Source organism: Macaca fascicularis, chromosome 13, assembly GCF_037993035.2.
Source record: "Macaca fascicularis isolate 582-1 chromosome 13, T2T-MFA8v1.1".
Lineage (NCBI taxonomy): Eukaryota > Metazoa > Chordata > Mammalia > Primates > Cercopithecidae > Macaca > Macaca fascicularis.
In genome coordinates this window covers 56,804,207-56,830,632 of record NC_088387.1, presented here as the reverse complement: position 1 = coordinate 56,830,632, position 26,426 = coordinate 56,804,207, and the positions used below count along the sequence as shown (strand labels likewise).

General features: G+C 40.9%; 2 protein-coding genes across 9 annotated transcripts in view; one reads left to right on the top strand and one right to left on the bottom strand.

The window, feature by feature from the left end:
- The window catches only part of CEP68 (centrosomal protein 68), a 30,824-nt gene extending 27,628 nt beyond the window's left edge, over nucleotides 1–3,196 (top strand). For all 5 annotated transcript variants that reach the window (XM_074011651.1, XM_065527025.1, XM_074011652.1 and 2 more), the window contains one exon: nucleotides 164–3,196. The gene's annotated coding sequence lies outside the window, so the exon portion shown is untranslated. The remainder of the gene's footprint in view (nucleotides 1–163) is intronic.
- RAB1A (RAB1A, member RAS oncogene family) overlaps nucleotides 3,039–26,426 on the bottom strand; it is a 48,047-nt gene continuing 24,659 nt past the window's right edge. The window contains exons 2-6 of one of the 4 annotated variants that reach the window (XM_005575734.5): nucleotides 23,240–23,312; nucleotides 16,482–16,577; nucleotides 7,494–7,589; nucleotides 5,133–5,264; nucleotides 3,039–4,873 (exon numbers count right to left, since the gene is read on the bottom strand). In XM_005575734.5, coding sequence (XP_005575791.1) covers nucleotides 4,676–4,873; nucleotides 5,133–5,264; nucleotides 7,494–7,589; nucleotides 16,482–16,577; nucleotides 23,240–23,312 — 595 coding nt within the window. In that variant the 3' untranslated portion in view covers nucleotides 3,039–4,675. The remainder of the gene's footprint in view (nucleotides 4,874–5,132; nucleotides 5,265–7,493; nucleotides 7,590–16,481; nucleotides 16,578–23,239; nucleotides 23,313–26,426) is intronic. The other 3 variants (XM_045369193.3, XM_065527026.2, XM_074011653.1) reach the window with 3 other exon arrangements.

Sequence of the window (26,426 nt, the reverse complement as noted above, 5' to 3'; positions counted from 1 at the left end):
GGTGAGCACTATAGGTATGTTAAGAGCAGGGAGTCCCTGTATTTTTTAGCAGAGCAACTGTGAGAAGTCATCTTGATTCTAAAATGAATGCAGGGGACTGCTGTTGTTGTTTCTTCCTCTACAACATTATGCCTGTTAACAAATGCTGCCTTTTCTCTTTCAGGCATTTTCTCAGGCAGAGATGCAACCTGCCGGCCAAACACTGGTTGGTGAGGAAAAAAACCTTCAAGAAGTCCTTGCCAGAGCCATTCAACACCGAAGTCAAGGGGGAAACCTTCAATACGCTAGCTTTAAAATGCCTTTCTCCTCCCTGAATGGAGGGCTGAGTTACTATTTTCATTTACAATGAATCCTTCCAAACTAAGGTTTTCCTTTTGGTGCTTCTCCACAAAGAGTGTGTAGCTTTGCAATTTTTGATAAAATAAGACGTGTTGCCTTCCCCTCTATCCCATTAAAAAAGAGCAGATAAAGCTCAAACTATTCCACCTGGTAAGGTCATTTACCAAGGGCTGGTAGGAGTTTCCGAATACTCGATACTCTCAGGCATGCAAGAGGACCTAAGAGACTGAAAACAGTGAATGGTTGGCCAGAAACCTTGGGTCTTCTCATAAAAGGAAATTTGAGCTTGTCAATCCCTCTTTGAAGATTTAGGTAGAAGAGATTTTTAACCCTTTGTCTGCAAAAGAAAAAGGGTTAAATGAAGCACCTCTACAGATTACTTTGGGAGATTACGACACCTTTTGCCATCTTCAGGGCTTACGTCTTTACTTTCTTGGCTAACCAGTTTCTTAGAAGAAAATGTGTCAGGGACTTGGGGATCTGCAGTCGTGCTTTAGCATGGCTGTGGAGCTAATTATCAAGCTTAAAGGGTACCTTTGGGGGGACTCCTCCCTTCACTCCTAGTCTCCCTTGGAAGAGCAGTCCAGGCTCAGGGAAGGGAGTGGATGGGATGACACAGTAAGTACAGAAACTGAAGCTGTCAATAGTGAAGGAAAAAGGGGAATTCCTTGTTGCTTTGGCATTGACACATAAGTACTTTGATAGAAGAAAAAAAAACACTATGGATCAACCATTCGAAGCATCAATTCTATAGTTTTTTGAAGCAAGATGATCGGTTATTGCTGGTAACTGCAGATTCTACAGAAAAGCACTTTTAAAGTTCTGTTGGGCAATGAATGAACCTGGAAGGAGGAAAGCACAGTAACAATGGAAACTAAAGTCCTATGTGACTTTATGTGACTTTTCTGCTTCAGAATCTCTGAGACTTTATAGTCACTGGAAAATAGCCATTAAATTCTTTAAAGATTAGCTCTTCAACAGTAGCTACATATAAAATGCAGTATTTCAAGTGCCTGATGCTGCTGTGGTATGCTTTATCATAATGCTTAAGGGCATGATCAAAATTAAAATGTCTTCTGAGTTTGCCATATTAATCTTAGTTCCATACACAGTGAGACTTTAAAAGAGAAAAATCACTCTAGCAAATAATTGTCAATTATAAACCTGTATGTAAAAATTCTTGAAAACCTAGAATTGGCTAAAAAGGTAGAGATGTCTGACGGCCTCTTAAATTGATATATTTTACCTTCTCTTAGATGTATATTTATAAGTAGGAACATGCCCTTCCATTGAGTATGTTACTGAATAGCCCTTAGGAAATTAAACCCATTTATTTACTAGTATTTGACAGGCACGGAAGTGTATTAGCATAAAAATTGGAGATGAAAACCCTACAGAAACAAACTGGCCAATATTATACTAATTGAATGCAGAATGTGGCATTCTGTCCCCATTCAACCAATAATCAGCTTCAACTGACCAGACGTTTCACAGAATGTTACACAATACCCTGTTTCCCAAGAAAGTGCTACCTTACCTAGAGATGATCTAAGATATTTTTGTTCATCCTCTGAATAAGGTGTGACTAAGCGGTGCTAACTCCCTGGACCTGGCTGTGAATGCTGCTGAAGAGTATCAACACAACTGTTAATTATACCGCCCTGCTTTAAGTTTAAGACTTCCCTTAAAACTCAAGCTGAAATTGTTTCAGCCTAGTAAGATGCTGCCAGCAGCATTTCTATGAGCAAACATGGCCAAGTTAGAGTCAAGTAGCTGAGCTTGCTAATTGCACTGTGGTGCCACACTGGAATGTAGTCCCTTAAAATTAATGGAAGTTGAATCCACAGGGAAGTGATGATACTCAAAGCTGGATCAGCAGTTTCAAGATCTGGGTTCTTGGAGATCGATGGGTAAGCTCAGCAAATGGAAGACGATGTCAATACAGGGCTATTGTGAAGCTCAGGTGGGAATGGAACACAAAGGTTTGATGTAAGATACGCTGGAAAGGCAAGATATAGGCTAAGGGAAATTCAATCCAGGGTGAAAGAATAGGAAATTACTGCTCGGACCACAATGACTGTCATTCTGAAAGGATTTCACAGTGTGCAGCTGCTTAGATTTAAGAACACTCTTCACTATGTAATTTACAGCAGCACCTTATATTTAGAACAAGTGATAATTCCCTTTACTAAGTGAACAGATTATTAAAGCCCATAGCAGCCTTGAACCGTTTGTACTTGAAAATGTGGGTATAAAGGGGAATATATTTTTTCCAGAACGGCATTTATTGGCATACACATAGAAGCATATCTTGCGGCATGCTGAAATTTGTTGTAAATCCCAATCTTTACTGCCATGGGAAAAGCTGGAATTTTCTAAACTTAAGTCTGTAAATATGCTCATCTTAAGTTCATGTAATGTTTCCGCTAACTCACCAAGAATAAGCTGACGATTTAAACAACTTTTACTGTATAAAACTGAAGTGCACGGCATGGCATCACAATATCTTGACATTCGTTTTGTGTCATTTTGCTACTTTAGAAAATAGTTTCTGAACTCTTTCCCCCTTTATACTGTATTAAGGCAGAAACAAAACTTTTGAAGCATTAAAGATCTTCACCAAAATAACTATTGGTAACTTCAGGAATTTGTCGGTTGCCTTACGTGAGGATGAATAGATCCACCAAGCACGCCTATAATACAAAGTAAACTATGATTTTTATTGTGAAATTTTCATAGATGGAAAATTGAATATTTATTCTGTCCATTTCATTTTACAGTTATCTTACCACTTATTTTTGTACCATGTATTTCAATTGCCTGTTTAGTGAAAAATAAAAATTAAAAAACCTATTAATTTTTGGCTTGTGTTTAGCTTAAATTTTATCATTAAATTAAGAAGCCCACAACAAAATATGTTGCCAGCAGCCATATCCCAAGCCCCTGTGTGAAGAATGTTTTGGCTGCTATTTCAACCTAAGGAAACAACCTTTGACTTCAGTCACCTTAAAATGCCAGTGTGGGCAGATTTTTTATTCCTCACAATTAAAAAACAAACAAAAAAAGACCCCTAGGATCTTGAAGGTCCTATTTCAGAAAATCTTCACACATGCAAAATGTCACCAAATAAATACATTTCCCTCAATTATCATTACCACCCAGTATTCATGTTTTAATTTTTAGGGATATAATTTCTAAAATTAGATAAATCAAATTTCCTGCTTCCTATTTTAATGCTTAAACCCTCCTCCAACACCAAGTTAAGCAACTGTGGAGGATAAAATAGTTGAATCTGACTGAAAGCATGGAAGAAAAACATTAGCACACATTAGTCTGATCATTTGCCAATTAGGAAAGGTGCTGCTTTCTACCTCTACCACAGATGCATTTGTGAAATGTTGATCAATGAAGCCATTTCAAATGGTTTTAGAGAAGGATCAGAGATAATGGGCTAGATAGCATATATTCTAAACTTGTTTTCCATATAGTTTGAGCTCCCTGAACCACTGAAGTTGGTTAAATCCCTACACAGCACAGAAGCCTCTCTAGGTCATGTTATTGGGCATATTATCTAGAAAGCAAATACTGGATGCTGCTCTAAGATAGGTCTAGAATACCTTAGTTTGCATTGTGCACACACAAATGGCTGTGTTGAATATAATGCAAGGCTCTATTTCCCTTTAACCATAAGAATTAAAACAATACTTATCACCATACAGTTTGATATTACTTCCAATAAGTACAATATTTATTAAACATATCTTCAGTTGTTTTGTTACATAGTGTGCAACAAATTACAATATTCTGCAGCCACAAATTATATGCAGAGTATGAAGAAACTATTAATCAGATAGTGTAATCTTTCCATTTATAACTCTACAAGGAAGAACTAGCAAATCAGATCTTACATATAACATCTCACTAAACTTTATGCATGGAAAGTGACAGACACTGCTTGTGCTGTTTGATACAAAATGGCTGAACTTCATCTTCAGAAGACTAAACCTGACATCTAAACATGCCAATATAAACATCAAAACAAAATATATTCTAACCAACCACGGGAAACAGTCTGGTATCAGGAAAGCAACAAGGATTACACACATTATTTTATAAACCAGCACACAAAGGTTTAAAACAGTTCTGAAAATGAAGTTAGCTGTCTTGAGTCAAGGGAATAAAAAAAAAGTCAGTATTGACCATTTACAATCTCTGACCTTTGTGGAGACGGTAAGAATCTGTTGTAGTGCAGCTACATACAGTACAATTCAGGCAATTTTTTCACTTGGGTTCAGATTGCAAATTCATTGCTGTGAGAAAAGGACGGAGGCAAATTTTAGCAGCAACCTCCACCTGACTGCTTGACCGGAGTGCTCTGAATTTTAACATTGGACTTCTCAGCACCACCAGCTGTTGCTCCGGGACCCATTCGCTTTTTAATCTCAGCTGCCATCGTCATGAAAGACTGTTCTACATTCGTTGCATTCTTAGCACTGGTTTCCAAAAACGGAATTCCAAGGGAATCAGCAAATTCCTAAGAGAATAATGAGGCACAATTAACACTGAAAAATCTTTTTCACTACTACTTAGTGCATTTCTACCATCCATAATGGAGCGTGAGGAACTAATAAGTTCATTGGATCCAAACAGATGTTACACGAATTGTCACTGTCACAGTATTCTAGTGCACATATTTTTAAAAGTTAAGGTGGCTGTGGCCTTAGTATTACTGCAGAGCCCATACATAATTCAACACCTTCAAATTCAGTATGAAAATTAAACTTTAAACATACCTTTGCTGTTGTGTAGTCTACTACTTTCTTTGTGGTCAGATCACATTTGTTCCCTACCAACAATTTGTTGACATTTTCACTGGCATAACGATCTATTTCCTGCAGCCACTGTTTAACATTATTGAAGGACTCCTAAAAAGACATTTGAAAGTTTGATAATATGGTTCTGGAATAAATGGAAACAACCTTCCTGACCTAACAGACAAATAACAAAGAGCTAGTGAGACAACTCTAGGTACAAAATAACCACTGCTAAGGAGTGAAGGGGATTTTTTTTTTTTTTTTTTTTTTTTTGAGACAGGGTCTTGCTGTGTTACCTAGGCCAGGGCGCAGTGGCACAATCACAGCTCACTGCACCCTCGACCTCCCAAGCTCAAGCCATCCTCCCGCTTCAGCCTCCGGGATAGCTGGGACTACAGGCACATGCCACCACACCTGGCTATTTTTTTTTTTGGACTTTTTGTATAGATGGGGTTTCACTATGTTGCCCAGGCTGGTCTCAAACTCCTGAGCTCAAACAATCGGCCCACTTTGGCCTCAAAAATGCTGAGTTTACAGGTGTTAGCCACTGTGGCTGGCCGTAAACAGATATATTAAAATGACTATAAATATCTAAATGATGACAAACTAGAATTTACAGGCTTAATGATGAAAATACCTTATTTGAAAGGGAAATACAGCTTAATATTAAACTGCAACTCAGGCAAACCCAACTGCTTTGGAATATGCAATTGAAATGTACTACAAAACCTGGTTTTGAAATTTGATAATTTTTTTTTTTTTGGGGGGGGGGAGACAAAGTCTTGTTCTGTCATCCAGGCTGGAGTGCAATGGCACAATGTCGGCTCACTGCAACCTCTGCCTCCTGGGCTCAAGTGATTCTCCTGTCTCAGCCTCCCAAGTGACTGCTTTACAGGCACGCGCCCCCACACCTGGCTAATTTTTGTCACGCCTGGCTAATTTTTGGTTTGTTTTTTTGTTTTTTTTTTGGAGACAGAGTCTGGCTCTGTCACCCAGGCTGGAGTGCAGTGGCCGGATCTCAGCTCACTGCAAGCTCCGCCTCCCGGGTTTACGCCATTCTCCTGCCTCAGCCTCCTCCTGGGTTTACGCCATTCTCCTGCCACCTTGCCCGGCTAGTTCTTTGTATTTTTTAGTAGAGACGGGGTTTCACCGTGTTAGCCAGGATGGTCTCGATCTCCTGACCTCGTGATCCGCCCGTCTCGGCCTCCCAAAGTGCTGGGATTACAGGCTTGAGCCACCGCGCCCGGCCTAATTTTTGTACTTTTAGTAGAGATGGGGTTTTGTCATGTTAGCCAGCCTGGTCTCTAACTCCTGGCCTCAGGTGATCCACCCGGCTCGGCCTCCCAAAGTGTGGGGATTACAGGCGTGAGCCACTGCACCCGGCTTGAAATTTGATAAAATTTTGGTTTATGAATAAGATGACCTACTGTTACTACTAGACATGTCAAAATGTTATTAAATATACTTATTTTCTTATCCACAGTCATATTTACAGGAGGAAAGTTTTCATTTAAAAGTATTTCACGGCAATATGACTAGAGATTTTTTTAAACTAGCATCATTTTTTTCTCTTGCAGATATCACCCACCCAGCACTTCTAATGGCACTGAATCAAAATGTTTACATGTAAGTTATCTCCTAATTAGCTATGATTTCATATTAGAGGTGAGATTTAACATTTGCCAAAAGAAAAATAAATTCCAATTTTGAATGTTTCTCTTCTGTCCTTTGATAGAAAGGACATCGAAATCTAAGTTTCTGATTAAAAATAATAATAACAAAAAAACAGTTATGGCCCCTGGAGTACATGCTTCACTGTCCCAGATTGTTCCCTCCATCACCCTGCCCTCTCTCACAGCTAATCTTCAGATACTCATTCTCATACTAAGATCCTCCTACAGCTTATCCTATTCAAATCCTTTTTTTCTGAACCACATCCTCCACAGGCAGAGACCCGCAAATCCCTCTTTTAGCAATTCTGATTACCAGGCCATATTCCTGTTAACAACACCAAGAATACAATATAAGTCAAGCAACTCACGATTCCCTACAAACTCTTGCCTATCTGTTAGAGTCTTGGCTATTTGATCAGTTATTTAGTTCATAATAAATACAACCAGAATCCCTTGAAAGCAAATGTAAAACTTATTACTAATGTTCTATTTATTACAGGAAAAAAAATGTCTTTTAAGTGATTCACATTTATATTTGAGTGGACAAAGTTTTCTGCCATAAAGTTAATACTGATGGCTTATATGCGAAGTAGTAAATGAATCTTACATTAATCGAATAATGACTTCCTACTTGGTCACTGTAACACAATCTCCTCTTGGAACTTACCTGATCTGTCACATCATACACAACTATGATGCCATGGGCTCCTCTGTAATAACTGGAGGTGATTGTTCGAAATCTTTCCTGGCCTGCTGTGTCCCACTATTACAAAACAATCAAGAAATCCAAACAATTCCATTAAAATAAAGTTGGGGAAAAGTGTAGGAGGGAGGGGAAATAGTTTAGTTTTCATAACTGTGGAGATTATCAGGATGTGATATAGAAACATTAGTCCTCAACTCATACCACTATATTGCACAGTAATAAGTACCTGGAAGTCCAGAAAAGAAGGTAGTACCTACAACTGAGCTTACGATAATACTAAAATTACAAGCTGTTGAGAGCAGGAAGTATGTCATACTTTTCACATTCCCTACCGCCTTTAGCACCGTGTTGAGGAATGTCACTGGCCTAAAGCCCTTGAACACAGAACTCTTCCACGTAAGACAAACTCACTTGCTTGCACATTCTACCATGATTAAATTAGCATTGGAGGGACCTGATTCAAATAACTACCAGTCAAGACAGAACTTTAATTATCCCAAGCAGGTGTCTTTTTCTTCCCCCCTTCAAGCAGGGTCTCAGATCTGTCATCCAGGCTGAGTGCAGTGGCATGATCATGGCTCACTGCAGCTTCAACCTCCCCAGCTCAAGCAATCCTCCCACCTGAGCCTCCTGAGGAGCTGGGACTATAGGTACATGCCACCACACTCAGCTAATTTTTTCTTTTTTGTAGAGACGGAGTTTTGCTATATTGCCCAGGCTGGTCTCAAATTCCTGGACTCAAGCAATTCTCCCAAAGTGCTGGCATTACTGGCATGAGCCACCATGCCTGGCCAGGTGTTGTCTTCATCCTAGAGAAAACAATGTAAGGAAGATGATTCCAAACACTTTTATAAAATGTATTTTAAGAGCAACTTAACTGCCTTTCAACTAGTTAGGCTCAAATTCCAAAAACAAATGCTAACATTATTGCATTATAGTTCTGGGTTTAAAAAAACTGTTGGGGCCGAGCGCGGTGGCTCAAGCCTGTAATCCCAGCACTTCAGGAGGCCGAGACAGGTGAATCACGAGGTCAGGAGATTGAGACCATCCCGGCTAACACGGAGAAACCCCGTCTCTACTAAAAAACACAAAAAACTAGCCAGGCGAGGTGGCGGGTCCCAGCTACTCAAGGGGCTGAGGCAGGAGAATGGTGCAAACCTGGGAGGTGGAGCTTGCAGTGAACTGAGATCCGGCCACTGCATTCCAGCCTGGGCAACAGAGCGAGACTCTGTCTCAAAAAAAAAAAAAAAAAAAAACTGTTGGGACTGGGCACGGTGGCTCACGCCTGTAATCCCAACACTTTGGGAGGCTAAGGCAGTCGGATCACGAGGTCAGGAGTTCGAGACCAGCCTGACCAACATGATAAAACCCCATCTCTACTAAAATTACAAAAATTAGCCATGCATGGTGCGCGCCTGTACTCTCCCAGCTACTCGGGTGGCTGAGGCAGAAGAAAAGCTTGAACCCGGGAGGCGGAGGTTGCAGTGAGCCGAGATCGCACCATTACACTTCAGTTTGGGGGACAGAACGAGACTCCATCTCAAAAAAAAAGAGAAAACTGTTAGCCAGGTGCAGTGGCTCATGCCTGTAATCCCAGCACTTTGGGAGGCCAAAGCAGGAGGATCGCTTGAGGGCAGAAGTTGGAAACCAACCTACGCAACACAGCAAGACCCTGTCTCAACTAAATTAAAAAAATTAGTTGCGCAAGGTGGTGCACACCTGTAGTTGCAGCTATTTAGGAGGACTGCTTACGCCCAGGAGTTTGTAGTTACAGTGAGCTATTATTTTGCCACTGTGCTCCAGCCTAGGGGACAGAGGGAGACCCTATCTCTTAAAAAACAAAACAAAAAAAGTTAAAAATATCTAGACGCAAACTCAATTTTTAGACGTAAAAAGCTTTGGTTTGGTTTTTTTGTTGTTTTTGTTTTCGTTTTTTTTGAGACAGAGTCTTGCTCTGTCTCCCAGGTTAGAGTGCAATGGCGTGATCTTGGCTCACTACAACATCCGCCTCCCAGGTTTAAGTGATTCTCCTGCCTCAGCCTCCCGAACAGCTGGGATTACAGACACCCACCACTACACCAGGCTAATTTTTGTATTTTTAGTAGAGACGAGGTTTCCCCATGTTGGCCAGGCTGGTCTCGAACTCCAGACCTCATGTGATCCACCTGCCTTGACCTCCCAAAGTGTTGGGATTACAGGCGTGAGCCACCCTGCCCAGACAAAGCCTTGGTTTTAACAAGGGGAATGATCGTGGACTGAGCTTCACTAAGATTTTAAATGACAAAACTTAAAAAAAAAAAGAAGTTCAGTAGTATTCAGTGAAATCGCTTTCTTTTCCTGACCCAGCCAACATAGAGCTAAAAACAAGTTGCAATTTTGGGTAAACTGGAAGATGAGCTGGGTATTAAGGAATTAATGTCAGTTCTATTTGATGTGGTAACAAAATAGAGATGCATACTGAAGCATTTTGGAGTAAAATATCAAATGTCTATAATTTAATATACTCTACTACTAGAATAAGACAAATAATGTAAAATGTCAATAATTGTTAAACTAAAAAAGCAAATAAACAAAAATACAAATCACCACAGCTTTATTTCCTTTTCTGTCCAAATTACTAAGCCTGGGAGCTCAGAAGACTAGTTAGACAGTAATCAATAAAGAGGCTCAAGGCCAGGCGCGGTGGCTCACACCTGTAATCTCAGCACTTCGGGAGGCCAAGGCAGGCAGATCACTTGAGCTCAGGAGTTTGAGACCAGTCTGGGCATTGCTGGTCTCATGACATGGCGAAACCTCGTCTTTTACTAGAAAACCCAAAAATTAGCTAGGTATGCCAGGTATGGTGGTGTGTGCCTGTGGTCACAGCTACTTGGGAGGCTGAGGCAGGAGAATCACTTGAGCCCAGGAGGCAGAGGTTGCAGTGAGCTGAGATCATGCCACTGCACCCTGGGCAACAGAGCCAGATGCTGTCTCAATAAAAGAAGAAAAAAAGAGGCTCAAAGTCTTTCAGTGTATCTTTGGAGGGAGCATGAACTCTAGAATCAAGCCACCCTGACTTCAAAACATCAAATCTAGGTTCCTGGTTATTTAATATTAGGGAGAATCACCTAACAGTTTCTTCATCTGTAAATGCTAGATAGTATTCACCTTGTACAACAGCTAAAGGGGTTTAAAATGAACTAATGTTTGTAAAATGCGCCTGACTATAGAAACTGCTCAATAAAATAATTTCCTTTTCTTCCTTGCTCACCAACCCCTTTCACAAAGATAGAAGGAAAAATTGTTTTTTGACTAAAAAGTCAACAAGAAGTTATAGCTGACTAAAGTAAGCAATAGCATCCAAAAAGTAAAATTTCCTTTTTTTTTTTTTTTTTTAATGGAGGTATTGCTATGTTGCCCAGGCGGATCTTGAACTCCCGGGCTCGAGTGTTCCTCCTGCCTCAGCCTCCCAAGTAACTGGGACTACAGGCACTGATACGGTTTGGCTCCGTGTCCCCACCCAAATCTCATCTCAAGTTATAATCCCCACTTGTTGACTGAAGGAAGTGATTGGATTATGGCGACGGTTTCCCCCATTCGAGTGATAGTGAATGAATTCTCACAAGATCTGAGCGCCCTTCGCTTCCTTCACACACTCTCTCGCCCGCTGCCATGTAAGACGTGCCTGCTTCCCTTTCTGCCATGGTAAGTTTCCTGAGGCCTCCCCAGCCATGCAGAGCTGAGTCAATTAAACCTTTTTTTAATAAATCACCGAGTTTTGGTCAGTTCCTTGTGGCAGTGTGAGAACAGAATAATACATGCACCATGCCTGGTAGAAAGAGTAAAATTTCTGACGTTTCCTTGCTACTCTGAAAACTTTCCTGACTCTAAATCCTAACAGTACTAACAGTACTTTCCTTCGTATGTAATTCTCATTACCCCTCATAATCAGAGTAACTTTTTCTCATGTTCGTCTCTCCCACTGTCTGCCTCTTAATGGGCTATGTTTTATTCATCTCTGTAACCTCCAAGTGCCTGGTGTAATATAGACATTTTCATAAAGCCTCTTGAATGAACAATCACAGAAAGAGGCTTTCCATGGTATACAACTGGACTCAGTACCTGCCCTACCTTGCTGAATGTTTTGTAATCTAACAAAACTCAGATAAAGACCCAGATGTCACACCTGAACAGGAAAAGCAGAAAGGAAAAGATAATTAAAATATAAATCAACAGAATCAAGATTTTGAAAAGATCTAGAAAACTTGAAGGATTACTATAGCCAAGCAAGAGGAAAAGATAGGATTAAAAGTAAAATCTTGTGCTTAGATTTTTGGTTTTTTTTTTTTTTTTTGAGATGGAGTCTCACTCTGTCACCAGGCTGGAGTGCAATGGTGCAATCTTGGCTCACTGCAATCTCTGCCTCTCGGGTTCAAGCGATTCCCCTGCCATAGCCTCCTGAGTAGCTGAGATTACAGGCACGAACCACCATGCCCAGCTAATTTTTTTGTACTTTTAGTAGAGATGGGGCTTCACTATGCTGGCCAGGCGGGTAATGAACTCCTGACCTCGTGATCTGCGCGCCTCCTCCTCCCAAAGTGCTGGGATTATAGGCATGAGCCACCGCGCCTGGCCTGTTTAGATTTTTAGAACACCAGTCATAGAAGTGTAAAGTAAGACCTTTTTTTTTTGAAACAGGGTCTCGCTCTGTTGCCCAGGCTAGAGTGCAAATGGCATGATCTTGGCTCACTGCAACCTCCATTTCCAGGCTCAAGCAATCCTCCCACCTTAGCCTCTTGAGTACCTTGGACTACAGGGACAAACCACCATGCCTGGCTGAATTTTGTGGTTTTGGTAGAGACAGGGTTTCGCCATGTTGCCCATACTGGTCTTGAACTCATGAACTCAAGTGATCTGTCTGCCTGAGCCTCTCAAAGTACTGGGATTACAGGGGTGAGCAACTGCATGCGGCCAAGACCCCTCTTTTAATTAAAAACAAACAAATCAAAAACCTTAAGACCCAAACCAGAAATGATATGGCTACTGAAACAACAAATAGTTATGTCTTTGATTAATAATAATAAAGGGCCATGAGCCTTTGAACTTCAAGAGAGAAATTCATTCAGGCTCCAAATCAAGACAGGATTTACCTCATACTTGATTTAAGAAATCAAATTTAATAAAAGGCATTTATAAAATGTAAGAATAACCCAAACTGCACAAGGTTCTGAAAATATCATTACAGGAAAGAATGAGGAACTTCAGAGGTAGAAGAAAGGTGGTGATAAGATCAATCTGAAGGGCAGGCTTGCCAATAAAAGAGGAATTAATCTGATTCAGGCAGCTCCACAAGGCAGAGGAATAAGAAGAGACAGAAGTAAAAGGAAACAGGCTTAAGCTCAATATAAAGAATTAACATGTCTCTAAAAGAATCATGCAGGGCCGGGCGCGGTGGCTCAAGCCTGTAATCCCAGCACTTTGGGAGGCCGAGACGGGCGGATCACGAGGTCAGAAGATCGAGACAATCCTGACTAACACGGTGAAACCCCATCTCTACTAAAAATACAAAAAAAAGGCCGGGCGCGGTGGCTCAAGCCTGTAATCCCAGCACTTTGGGAGGCCGAGACGGGCGGATCACGAGGTCAGGAGATCGAGACCATCCTGGCTAACACGGTGAAACCCCATCTCTACTAAAAAGTACAAAAAACTAGCCGGGCGAGGTAGCGGGCGCCTGTAGTCCCAGCTACTCGGGAGGCTGAGGCAGGAGAATGGCGTAAACCCAGGAGGCGGAGCTTGCAGTGAGCCGAGATCGCGCCACTGCACTCCAGCCTGGGCGACAGAGCGGGACTCCATCTCAAAAAAAAAAAAAAAAAAAAAATACAAAAAAAAAAAACTAGCCGGGCGAGGTGGCGGGCGCCTGTAGTCGCAGTTACTCGGGAGGCTGAGGCAGGAGAATGGCGTAAACCCGGGAGGCGGAGCTTGCAGCGAGCCGAGATCGCGCCACTGCACTCCAGCCTGGGCGACAGAGTGAGACCCTGCCTTTAAAAAAAAAAGAATCATGCAGTGAGCTGAGATAGTGCCACTGCACTCCAGCCTGGGAGACAAAGTGAGATTTTGTCTCAAAAAAAAAAAAAGAAAAAGAAAAAAAAAAAGGAATCACTAGGAATAAATAAATAAAAATAACTGGCAACTAGAGGTTTTGTGTTTTTTGTGTTTTTTTCTGTATATTTTGCAGAGATTAGGTTTCACCATGTTGCTCAGGCTGGTCTTAGACCTCCTGAGCTCAGGCAATCTGCCGACCTTGGCCTCCCAAAGTGCTAGGACTATAAGCATGAACCAGGACGCCTGGACAGCCACTCCACCCAGCCTTATTTTGTTTTTGAGACAGGGTCTCACTCTGTCCCCAAAGCTGGGGTGCAATGGTGCAATCTTGCCTCACTGCAGTCTTCTGGGCTCAAACGTTCCTCCCACCTCAGTCTCCTGGGGAGTTAGGACTACAGGCATGACAGGCATGGACCACCACACCTGGCTTTTTTTTTTTTTTTTTGGTAGAGATGGAGTCTCTATGTTGATCAGGTTGGTCACAGGAGCTATGTTTACTCCTGGCCTCAAGTGACTCTCTGACCTAGCCCTCCCAAAGTGCTGGGATTACAGGTGTGAGCCAACATGCCTGGCGGAAGTTATATATAAAATGGAACTAGCTACTTTGAAAAAATGGTAAGCCTCTTACAAATGTTCAAAAAGCCAGGCGTGGTGGTTCACGCCTGTAATCCCAGCACTTTGGGCGGCCAAGATGGGTGGATCACTTGAGGTAAGGAGTTTGAGACCAGCCTGTCCAACATGGCGAAACCCCATCTCTATGAAAAATACAAAACTTATCCGAAGGCCGGGCACGGTGGCTCATGCCTGTAATTCCAGCACTTTGAGAAGCTGAGGCAGGCAGATCATGAGGTCAGGAGTTCGAAACCAGCCTAACCAACATGGTGAAACCCTGTCTCTACTAAAAATACAAAAAATTAGCAGGGCGTGGTGGCACATGCCTATAATCCCAGCTACTCAGGAGGCTGAGGCAAGAGAAGCACTTGAACCTGGGAGAAGGAGGTTGCAGTGAGCTGAGATCACACCACTACACTCCAGCCTGGGCGACACAGCAAGGCTCTGTCTCAAAAAAAAAAAAAAAATTGTCCGGGCATGGTGGTACACACATGTAATCCCAGCTATTAGGGAGGCTGAGGCAGGAGAATCACTTGAACCCAGGAGGCAGAGGTTGCAGTGAGCTGAAATCGCGCCACTGCACTCCAGCCTGGGAGACAGAGCAATACTGTATCTCAAAAAATAAAAAACACAAACAAAATGTTCAAAATGAGGCCTTCAGGCATGGAAAAGAAATTCCTATTAAAGATGAAAGACAAAGAGTGTCCATAAGATCCCCTCCAGCCACAGGAAAGTAACAAAATATGAATGTTTCACATACAAATACACACCCAAATCTTATGAAAGCCAATGATCACACACACATAATACAATTATTCCATACCAGTACTTTAAAGTACAGTTTTGGGTAGATCTTTATGTACTCTTTATGCTGCCAAATAAAAAGTTGATAATGTACTTATATAGCGGGAAAAAATATGGATGGTAATTTGTTCACTGATTGAAAGTATTTCAAGCTATTTCTGAAAACTAAATCCTTGCAAGTCCTAATTTGACACATCAAGTGTATTTACTTATATCAATACCCACATCCACCTATCTTTTGTAACATACCTTCTTTTCCTCATCAGAATCATATAAGGGAGCAACTTAACCTATCAAACACCCATTTATCTGGGCATGTCATATCATAAGTAGTATCTATATACTGCCCAAAAGTTTACAAAGGGCTTTCACGTGTATTGTCACATACATAAAGCTATTAGATTTGGTTCTCACAACTACCTTATAAATTAGTAAATCAGGTGTCATCACACTCACTTTAGAAACGAAACTGGGTCTCAGGGTTACTTCGGCCTTTTCCCCCAAGACACAAACCCATGATTCTCTAACAAGTAAACACGAGATCCAAGACAACAAATCTAAGTCTTCTGACTCCTAATACAGGACTCCTTCCAGTTCCACGTGTCATCAGTTCCATGAAAAGGGGCAGTCACTGGTTTCCTGTGTTTATAGCCTACTTCTTGCTAATAGCCTACTCTGAAAACTACTGAGAGATTTATTTTTTAAAAGACCACAGACATGTCCACACTGACAGGACTCAGACCCATACTGAAGAGGCACAACTGAACTATTATACCTGCCTATATTTAATTGGGGGCTGGGGGTATAAAGATGGGTAAGGGGGATAGGATGGCACAGACACACAAAATATTGAAGACAGAGCTTCGGTCACTTGGTTCTACCAGTAACTGTAGGCAAGTCATTAAATCTTTCAGCATTCATTTTTTTTGAGCAGTAAAATGAACATGTTACAAAAACTAAGTTCCTTTCCAACAAAATTCCGTGTTTCTACAGAGTTGGTGCACACTATCTAATAAAAATACTTAAAACAGAACTACATAAGTACTTTTCTTCAACTGAGCCACATATGAACAATCTCTTCCTAGGGTTCCTTTAATGTTCCATGCACTTAGCACAGTAAAAGACAAACAAAAATGGTCTGTAACATTTGCACTGTAGGACAAGGTAAACTTGAACTTAGATTTCCCCCGATAAACGAAAAAGATGAGGACCAAGTTTGACTTAAAACATGAGTTTCTCTGCTTCATAAACAGAAAATTCAGTGAGGCTTAAGTAATCTTGAAAACATATTTTTAATCTAAATAATTCTTATTCTACTATTCTATCTTAAGTACATGATTCTTAAGACATTTTACATTCAATTGTTCGCATATTAAATATATACAAAATAATAATACATTACAAATTTGCCAAAATAAATTCCGAAAAAATTACTAGCCAAAAGTCACTTACTATTTGAAGCTTGATTGTTTTCCCGTCTAACTCTATAGTTCTTATTTTGAAATCCACACCAATTGTGCTGATGTAGCTTTCTGTATATGTATCATCCTGAAGGGGGAAATAATTAACAATTAAATGTGTTGTTCAGTGGAGCAGATGCAAATCTAAGTGAAAAAAAAAACTGCTGTTCAAGAGTAAATTAAAAAAATCATGTTTACTTTTATCTACAGTCCAAGTTTATGAATGAAATGTATAAAGTATAACATGCTGACAACAGTCACTCCATCCACTTTCAGTACTTTCTTTATATTCTGATTCGAAAGCACTACTTAACTGTAGTTTCTTCTTTCCTTAAGATCTCTACAATAGCCATTCTTTATTTTTTCCAAACATCATCTCTTGCCACATTCTTTACATACATCATATAGAAAAATATTTTATATTTTCAATGATTATGAATAATTTTTCTAATCACTAATCAGCAAAACTCTTGTGACCCACCTACCCAATTTATTCACCACAAAACAACAATCATTTCACTCCACTATTATGAACTTTTTCTTAGAAGTCAATCTTGCTTCCTAATGATTTTTTTTTTTTTTAGATATAATGCACATAACATAAAAGTCACCCTTTTGAAGTGGACAATTCAGTGGTTCTTATACATTCACAAGGTTGCGAACTACAACCACGAATTCCAGGATATTTTCATCACTCCAGAAAGAACCCTGTACCCGTTCCAGAAAGAACCCGTCTTCACACCCTGGCAACCACTGATCTACTTTCTGTCTCTCTAGATTTGCCAATTTTGGACATTTCGTATAAATGGAATCACAAAATATCTGGCCCTCTGTGTCTGCCTTCATTTAGCAGAACATTTTCAAGGTTCATCCATGTTATACCATGCAACAGAACTTCATTACTTCATTCTTTTTTTTTTTTTTTTTTTTTGAGGCAGGGTGTTGCTCTGTTGCCCAGGCTGGAGTGCACTGTCATGATCTCAGTTCACTGCAACTTCTGTCTCCTAGGTTCAAGCGATCCTCATGACTCAGCCACCTGAGTAGTTGGGACTACAGGCATGCATCACCACACCTGCCTAATTTATGTATGTTTAGTAGAGATGGGGTTTGTGATGATGGTCAGGCTAGTCTCAAACTCCTGGCCTCAAGTGATCCCCTTGCCTCAGCCTCTCAAAGTGTTGGGATTACAGGTGTGAGCCACCATGCCTGGCCCATTTTATTGGCTGAATAATATTACATGTACAAATATGCCACATTTTATCTATTCATAAATTGATTTGGGTTGTTTCCACTTTTTGGCTATTACGAATAATGCAGCTATGAACATTTGTGCACAAGCTTTCCTGTGAATGTATGTTTCCTGTTAATTTTTTAACCCAATGTTAAACTTTTAAAATTATAACTGCTCGGTGGCTCAAGCCTGTAATCCCAGCACTTTGGGAGGCCGAGACGGGCGGATCACGAGGTCAGGAGATCGAGACCATCCTGGCGAACACGGTGAAACCCTGTCTCTACTAAAAAATACAAAAAACTAGCCGGGCGAGGTGGCGGGCGCCTGTAGTCCCAGCTACTCGGGAGGCTGAGGCAGGAGAATGGCGTGAACCCGGGAGGCGGAGCTTGCAGTGAGCTGAGATCCGGCCACTGCACTCCAGCCTGGGCGGCAGAGCGAGACTCCGTCTCAAAAAAAAAAAAAAAAAAAATTATAACTGCTTCTCGCAAGTACCTGCCACGAAATTTTATTAAGAATGGAATAAAAATATTTCTTGTGAAAAGATATATGAATGAACAGACCAGGCTATCATTATGTGAACCACAAAGCACCACCTAAGAAGTATTCTGTCAACAAAGATGGACCTTAATCGAATCAAGTCTAGTGAGAACAGCACTGCCAAACAGAACTTTCTGTGACAGTGGAAAGGTTCTATAAGCTGTGCTAGCCAATATGGCAGCCATTAGCCCTATGCGGCTTGTGAAACAAGAAACTAAATTTTTTATTGTTTTTCTATTATTTTTCCCCCTTAATGGGACAGGGTCTCGATGTCTCCCAAGCTAGAGTACAATCACAGCTCACTGAAGCCTTGAACTCCTGCACTCAAGCAATCCTCCCACCTTGGCCTCCCAAAGTGCTGGGATTACAGGTGTGAGCCACCAAACCTTTTTCAGTTTTAATTAATCTAAATTTAAATAGCTACAAAGAGCTAGTAGCCACTCTAAGGATAGTGTAGTTCTAGATCTTCTAATTACAGAAAGAGGGATAAACAAATAAGCATAAGGGCATCACAAGGAAGCAAAATAACAAATAAAAAATACTAGACAATCTACAGGACAAATGCTCCAGTTTCTGCAAAAAGTCAATGGCATAAAAAAATATATAAATAAAGGCCGGGCGCGGTGCCTCACACCTGTAATCCCAGCACTTTGGGAGACCAAGGCGGGCGGATCACAAGGTCAGGAGATCGAGACCATCCCGGCTAACACAGTGAAACTCCGTCTCTACTAAAAATACAAAAAATTAGCCGGGTGTGGTGACAGGCGCCTACAGGCCCAGCTACTCGGGAGGCTGAGGCAGAAGAATGGCATGAACCCGGGAGGCGGAGCTTGCAGTGAGCCAAAATCACGCCACTGCACTCCAGCCTGGGTGACAGAGCGAGACTTCGTCTCCAAAAAATACATATATATATATATGTGTGTGTGTGTGTGTGTGTATATATGGTAAGTTATAAAACTCTAGATTAAAAGACTAAGCAACAAAACAACCAATGGAAAACGTATTTTGTAGGTTGATAATGGCAATGTCATTTTATAGAAAACATTTTTAGAAACATGGGCGGGGCATGGTGGCTCACGCCTGTAATACCAGCACTTTCGGAGGCTGAGGTGAGTGGATCACAAGGACAGGAGTTCGAGATCAGCCTGGCCAGGATGGTGAAACCCCATCTCTACTAAAAATACAAAAAAATTAGCTGGGTGTGGTGGCGGGTGCCTGTAATCCCAGCTACTCAGGAGGCTGAGGCAGGAGAATCACTTGAACCCAGGAGGTGGAGGTTGCAGTGAGCCGAGATCGTGCCACTGTACTCCAGCCTGGACGACAGAACTAGACTCCATCTCAAAAATAAAAAAGAAAGAAATACTGAATTCTTATAAATCCCTAAATGACCTTAACTCCCACGCCTCTGAGCTGTTACTATTCCTTCTGCCCAAAAGCCTCAGTTATCTCTTTCTGCATAACCCTATTTACTCCCCAGCCCCAAGGTCATATGGCATTTATTCATCTGATTTTAAGCTCAGGCAATACTGAGTGCCCAATTTCTTCAACTCCTCAGCCAACAGATTCTTCCCTCTGTGCCCCCAAAACTTATTACACATTTCTTTATTATAGTCCTCATCACAACTGTCTCTATTAATATTTTGAGGATATAGGGATCAGCATTTTAAAAATACTTTCCAGGTATCCTACTATGTAGGCAGTACTGGAAAACCTCTGACTTCAAGCAATGGGCATCCCAGAGAGGGTTTTCCTTGAAGCACAAACACCTCAGGCTACAGCTAGATTCTTCCCACCTACTGAGTGTTGCTTAAGAATTATTCTTAATTTTAATATTTGCCAATTTAATAAAAATTAAATGATACCTAATTTTAACTTAAAGGCGTTTAATTACAAACAAAGTTGAGCTTTTTTTTCATGTTTATTGGCAATTTGTATTACTTCTTTTTTTTTTTTTGAGACACAGTTTTGCTCTTGTTGCCCAGGTTGGAGTGCAAAGGTGCAATCTCAGCTCACCACAACCTCCGCCTCCCAGGTTCAAGCGATTCTCCTGCCTCAGCCTCCAGAGTAGCTGGGATTACAGGCATACGCCACCACACCCAACTAATTTTGTATTTTTAGTAGACACGGGGTTTCTCCATGTTGGTCAGGCTGGTCTCAAACTCCTGATCTCAGGTGATCCGCCAGCCTCAGCCTCCCAAAATGCTGGGATTACAGGCATGAGCCACCGCACTCAACTGGCAATTTGTATTACTTCTTTTTTCAACTGACTGCTGATGTATTTGCCACTACTTCCATTAGGACAAACATTCTTTTCTTATTGATGTGCAAATGTACTTTACATATTAAGAATACCAATCCTCATATATCTTTATTTGCTAGTGCCATTAGTTTTCTAACATTTTTGTGCCCGTGACAAATTAATTTTAATACAATCAAATGTAGCAGTGATTTCTTTCTTTGATTTTTTCTTATTTTAGAAAATATCTTCATACACCAAGATTAAAGAGCCACCTATGTTTTATTCTAGTACTTCATGGTTTTATTTTTAACTGTTATATAAAAAGAATTACACAATATTTCACATTTTTTAAATAACCTTCATTAATATTGGCACTCATCAGAAAAGTCGTATGTATTTAGGATACTGTCAAGCAGTAAACTGTAAGTTTTTTCAAATTCTAATTTTCCATTGTAAACTTAAATTTTATTTCAGCCAACAAATGCTTGCAGCTACTTCCCTTGAAATGACTATCACAGTTCATCTGAGAAAATATGTCAAATAGCCAATTCTGTACAATTCTAATCTCATTTGTCTGTTAGCTGTTGCTTTCAAGTTAAAAAAAAAAAAAAGGGCCGGGCGTGGTGGCTCACGCCTGTAATCCCAGCACTTTGGGAGGCTGAGGCAGGCGGATCACCTGAGGCCAGGAGTTCGAGATCAGCCTGGCCAACATGGTAAAACCCCATCTCTACTAAAAATACAAAAACTAGCTGGCCTTGCTGCCTATAATCCCAGCTGCTTGGGAGGCTGAGGCAGAAGAATTGCTTGAACCCAGAAGGTGGAGGTTGCCGTTAGCCAAGATCACACCATTGCACTCCAGCCTGGGAAATAGAGCAATATTCCATCTCAAAAAATAAAATAAAATAAAATGGTATTCCATGGAAAAAAAATAAAGCAGTTAGCTCAGCTTACAACTCAAAAAACTATAAATGCTTTTCTTTTTTCCAAAATAACCAACACACTAGCCAGTATGCAGTCAGAAGTGCTTTCTCCAGCACTTTGGGAGACTGAGACATGTGGATCGCTTGAGCTCAGAAGTTCGAGACCAGCCTCAGCAACAAAGTGAGACTCTTGTCGCTACAAAAAATACAAAAATTAGCCAGGCATGATGACGCATGCCTGTGGTCCCAGCCACTTGGGAGGCTGAGGTGGGAGAATGGTTTGAGCCTGGGAGCCAGAGACCATGCCGCTGTACTCTCGCCTTGGCGACAGAGTCAGACTCTGTCTCAAAAAAAAAAAAAAAAAGTTTTATGTGAACTTCCCATTTCTTCACAAATATTTTTAAAGGAATACTCATGGATCAACATTTTTCAAAAATTAATAATTTTAACTGTTTTGTCAAGGACATTCTTCAATAAAAATGGCAGGGTTTGTTGTTGTTCCTGTGAGTACACAGAGGTAAAGAATGCCATCACTATGAGTACAATCTGGAGCTTAGCACTGCCTTGATGTGTACCAAGCCACCAGCAATTTTACCCACATTGCTTTTGTACTACCAGAGCCAATGTCATCACTGAAAAAGGCAAACATCTTTTATTTTAGTATTATTACCAAGTAAATATTTCCTTACAAATACTAATGTCTTAGTATTATTAGGATATTCTGACCTCATGGGCTACCGGAGAGGGTCTTGGTAACCCCCAGGAGTCTTTGGTCCCTGCTCTGAGAAACAATGATCTAGACAGTAAGAAGGGAAACACGCTAATTTTTATACACACACACACACACACACACACACACACACATACATATATATTTTTTTTTTTTGAGAGACAGTCTTGCTCTGTTGCCAGGCTGGAGTGCAGCGGCGCAATCTCAGCTCACTGCAACCTCCGCCTCCTGGGTTCAAGTGATTCTCCTGCCTCAGCCTCCCAAATAGTTGGGACTACAGGCATGTGCTACCACGCCCAGCTAATTTTTTGTATTTTTAGTAGAGACAGGGTTTCACACCATGTTGGCCAGGATGGTCTCGATCTTTTGACCTTGTGATCCACCCATCTCGGCCTCCCAAAGTGCTGGGATTATAGGCATGAGCCACCACGCCTGGCCAGGAAACATGCTAAATGTAAAGGTAGTTGATAAAGACTATGAAGGACACTGTGGATTCTGCTAAGTCAGAAGTCTATCTGTCAGCTTCAGCATTTAGAACTATGCCACTGGTCAACAAAGTTTGTCCAGGACTCTACTTTTTCTTTAATTAATTAATTTTTTTTTTTTTCCCCCAGCGACAGAGTCATGCTATGTTGCCTAGGTTGGTCTCAAACTCCTGGCCTCAAGTGATCCTTCCACCCCCAGCATCCTGAGTAGCTGAGATTGCAGGCATGAGCCACTGCACCACCTGGCTCTGCTTTTTCTTTTTATTCTACCAAAGTTTAACTTTAAGATTTATTTTCATCAAGTCACTTTCAACACAGGCCAACAACTACCCCTTTAACTTGGTGCCTATATTGGAACTGCTGTTTGACTCTGACCAAAAATATTAGACATTCTGACTTTAAAACCATACTTCACTGAATTTAAGAGCAGCAATATTTTTTAACAGTCCAAGATACCACTGGGGATGCATATTTGGAGTCCTTAAATATATAAATTCTGGAATAATTAACTTATTCTGAATAAAACTTTAATTTTTTTTCTCTACCTAGAAAACATACATAGCATTAAGTATACCATTAATTGTAAAGGCATTTCAATTTCAACTTACTGCAAACCTAAGAAGAAGGCAAGACTTTCCAACCCCAGAGTCGCCAATCAGAAGTAACTTGAATAAATAATCACTGCAAAAAGAAAAAGAAAATGATGTTAATAAAAAGCATACTGCATTATTGTAAGCTATAAACAACAAAAACACAGCTACAAATAACAACTCACTGTGAAGACTACATCTCCTATAAAGCCCATGCATGGCTTAAGCCAAAACTGGGAACAGCTGCAGCCCTTCTGACAGATCACTAAACATGACAGAATATGTAAAAAGTAGGCAATGCCACCTATGATCTCTAACATAGTGAACTTCCACTTAAAAGGAAAGAAGGAAAAGAAAAATAAGTGATATGCACTCTTGGACTGCCCAAGATACTTTAAACATTCTAAATAAATCCCACTCCTCTACAGTATTAGATTACAGAAAGCTAACTTTTCATTGTTTTTACCCATGAAATATTAGTCTCTCCTTCAAATTCTAAGATCAGGCCAGGCGCAGTGGCTCACACCTGTAATCCCAACACTTTGGGAAGCCAAGGCAGGCAGTTCACTTGAGGTCAGGAATTCAAGACCAGCCTGACCAACACAGTGAAACCCCGTCTCTATTAAAAATACAAAAATTAGTCAGGCATGGTGGTGGGTGCCTGTAATCCCAGCTACTCAGGAGGCTGAGGCAGAAGAACTGCTTGAACCCAGGAGGCAAAGGTTGCAGTAAGCCGAGACGCTGCACTCCAGCTCCAGCCTGGGCAATAAGAATGAAACTGTCTCAAAATGAGGAAAAAAAAAAATTCCAAGATCAAATAATTTCACAGCACTCCTCCAATGAAGGGGTTTTCATGATCCTTCTCTAGCATCCAGCTTGAATTCTGCCCTCAAAACAATGTTCATTTAACTTCTGAAAGCCCTTATTATATTTTAAACTAGAAATGTGGTAAATTCACAGGCTGTTTAAGTGCAAAACTTGACCAACATTCTACACTTGTATTAAAGCATTTTTCAGAACCATTGAAAACCAGACTCTTTTTTTTTTTTTTTTTTTTTTGAGATGGAGTCTTGCTCTTGTCACCAGGCTGGAGTACAGTGGCGCGATCTCGGCTCACCACAACCTCTGCCTCCCTGGTTCAAGTGATTCTTCTACCTCAGCCTCCCAAGTAGCTGGGAATACAGGCATGCGCCACCATGCACAGCTAATTTTTGTATTTTTAGTAGAGACGGGATTTCACCATGTTGGCCACGACGGTCTCAATCTCCTGACCTCATGATCTGCCCACCTCAGTCTCCCAAGGTGCTGGGGTTACAGGTGTAAGCCACCGCGCCCAGCAATAAAACGAGGCTCGCTTTATGTTTCTCTAACATTGCCAGGCCTAACTCAAAAACTATCCCCAGAGATTACTTCATGGAACTAAGACAACATATTATTCATCCATGGTCTCCAAGGAAATCCCTCATAGATCCTTTCCAACTCAGACCAGTTCTATGCATTCTTTTAAGCAATTTCAAAAGGACAAAAACCTTAGAATTTACATATCGGTTTTGTAGAAGATACACGTGATTTTGTATTTGTCTTTTTTGATTTACTTTCCAAAAAATGCTAAAGTGAAAACCACATCACAATTTAGATTAAAATTATGTACATATAAACAAAATATAAAACTTTTTATTTTTTTCATTTTAATTGCACTGCCAAAAAAGAGAGGATATAAAACTTCCATTAAGTGATTATCTTTGTGAATATTTAACTATTATGTAGGTTTACATAATGATATGCATTACTTAAAACATTGTTTTGGTTTTAGCAAACTACCATATTACACTTATTGTTATACTTATTGTCCTTAATTATCAGCAGCAAAACAGAAGTCAGAGAAGAAAACAAAAAGTTTTTTTTTTTTTTTTTTTTTGAGACGGAGTCTTGCTCTGTCACCCAGGCTGGAGTGCAGTGGCTGGATCTCAGCTCACTGCAAGCTCCGCCTCCCGGGTTTACGCCATTCTCCTGCCTCAGCCTCCCGAGTAGCTGGGACTACAGGCGCCCACCACCGCGCCTGGCTAGTTTTTTGCATTTTTTTGTAGAGATGGGGTTTTACCATGTTAGCCAGGATGGTCTCGATCTCCTGACCTCGTGATCCGCCCGTCTCGGCCTCCCAAAGTGCTGGGATTACAGGCTTGAGCCACCACGCCCGGCCAACAAAAAGCTTTTAAACAAGTAAATCAGAAGAGGGGACTGAAGCACAGAATGAACTAGACATCCTTTCCAGTTTGAGATTTTAAAATTTTTAAAAAGATTGCTATTGTAGAATATTATCCTTAATAAATGATACCTAATATCAACAATTTGTATGTGGCAATTCAGCTGGCTGACTGACTTTACTACTATTGATAAGGTTCCTTCTTAATTAAACCAAATATTCTTTTTTTTTTTTTTTGAGACAGAGTCTTGCTCTGTTGCTCAGGCTAATTTTTGCGTTTTTAGTAAACACAGGGTTTCACCATGTTGGTCAGGCTGGTCTCCAACTCCTGACCTCAAGCAATCTACCCGCCTTGGCCTCCCAAAGTGCTGGGATTACAGATGTGAGCCATCGTGCCCGGCCCCAAATATTCTTTTGTTGTTTGTTTGTTTTGAGACAAGAGTCTCGCTCTATCGCCCAGGCTGGAGTGCACTGAAGCAATCTCAGGTCACTGCAGGCTCCACCTCCCAGGTTCAAGCAATTCTCCTGCATCATCCTCCAAAGTAGCTGGGATTACAGGCATGTGCCACCACGCCCAGCTAATTTTTGTGTTTCTAGTAAAGACAGGAATTTCACCATGTTGGCCAGGCTGGTCTCAAACTCCTGACCTCAGGTAATCCGCCTGCCTCAGCCTCCCAAAGTGCTGGGATTACAAGCGTGAGCCACAGCGCCCAGCGCCAAACATTCTTAAGAATACTAAACACCGAACATTAACAATGAGTATATGTTAAGAATTTACATGTATTAAGATAGCAAGACTATCACAGCATTGATACTACCATAGTAGGCTGGTTTTTTGGGGGGATGTTGTTGTTGTTATTACAGAGTCTCACTCTGTCGCCCAGACTGGAGTGCAGTGGATCAATCTCGACTCACTGCAACCTCTGCCTCCAGGGTTCAAGTGATTCTCAGGCCTCAGCCTCCTGAGTAGCTGGGATTTAATAGGGAGGTTTTTAAACAAGT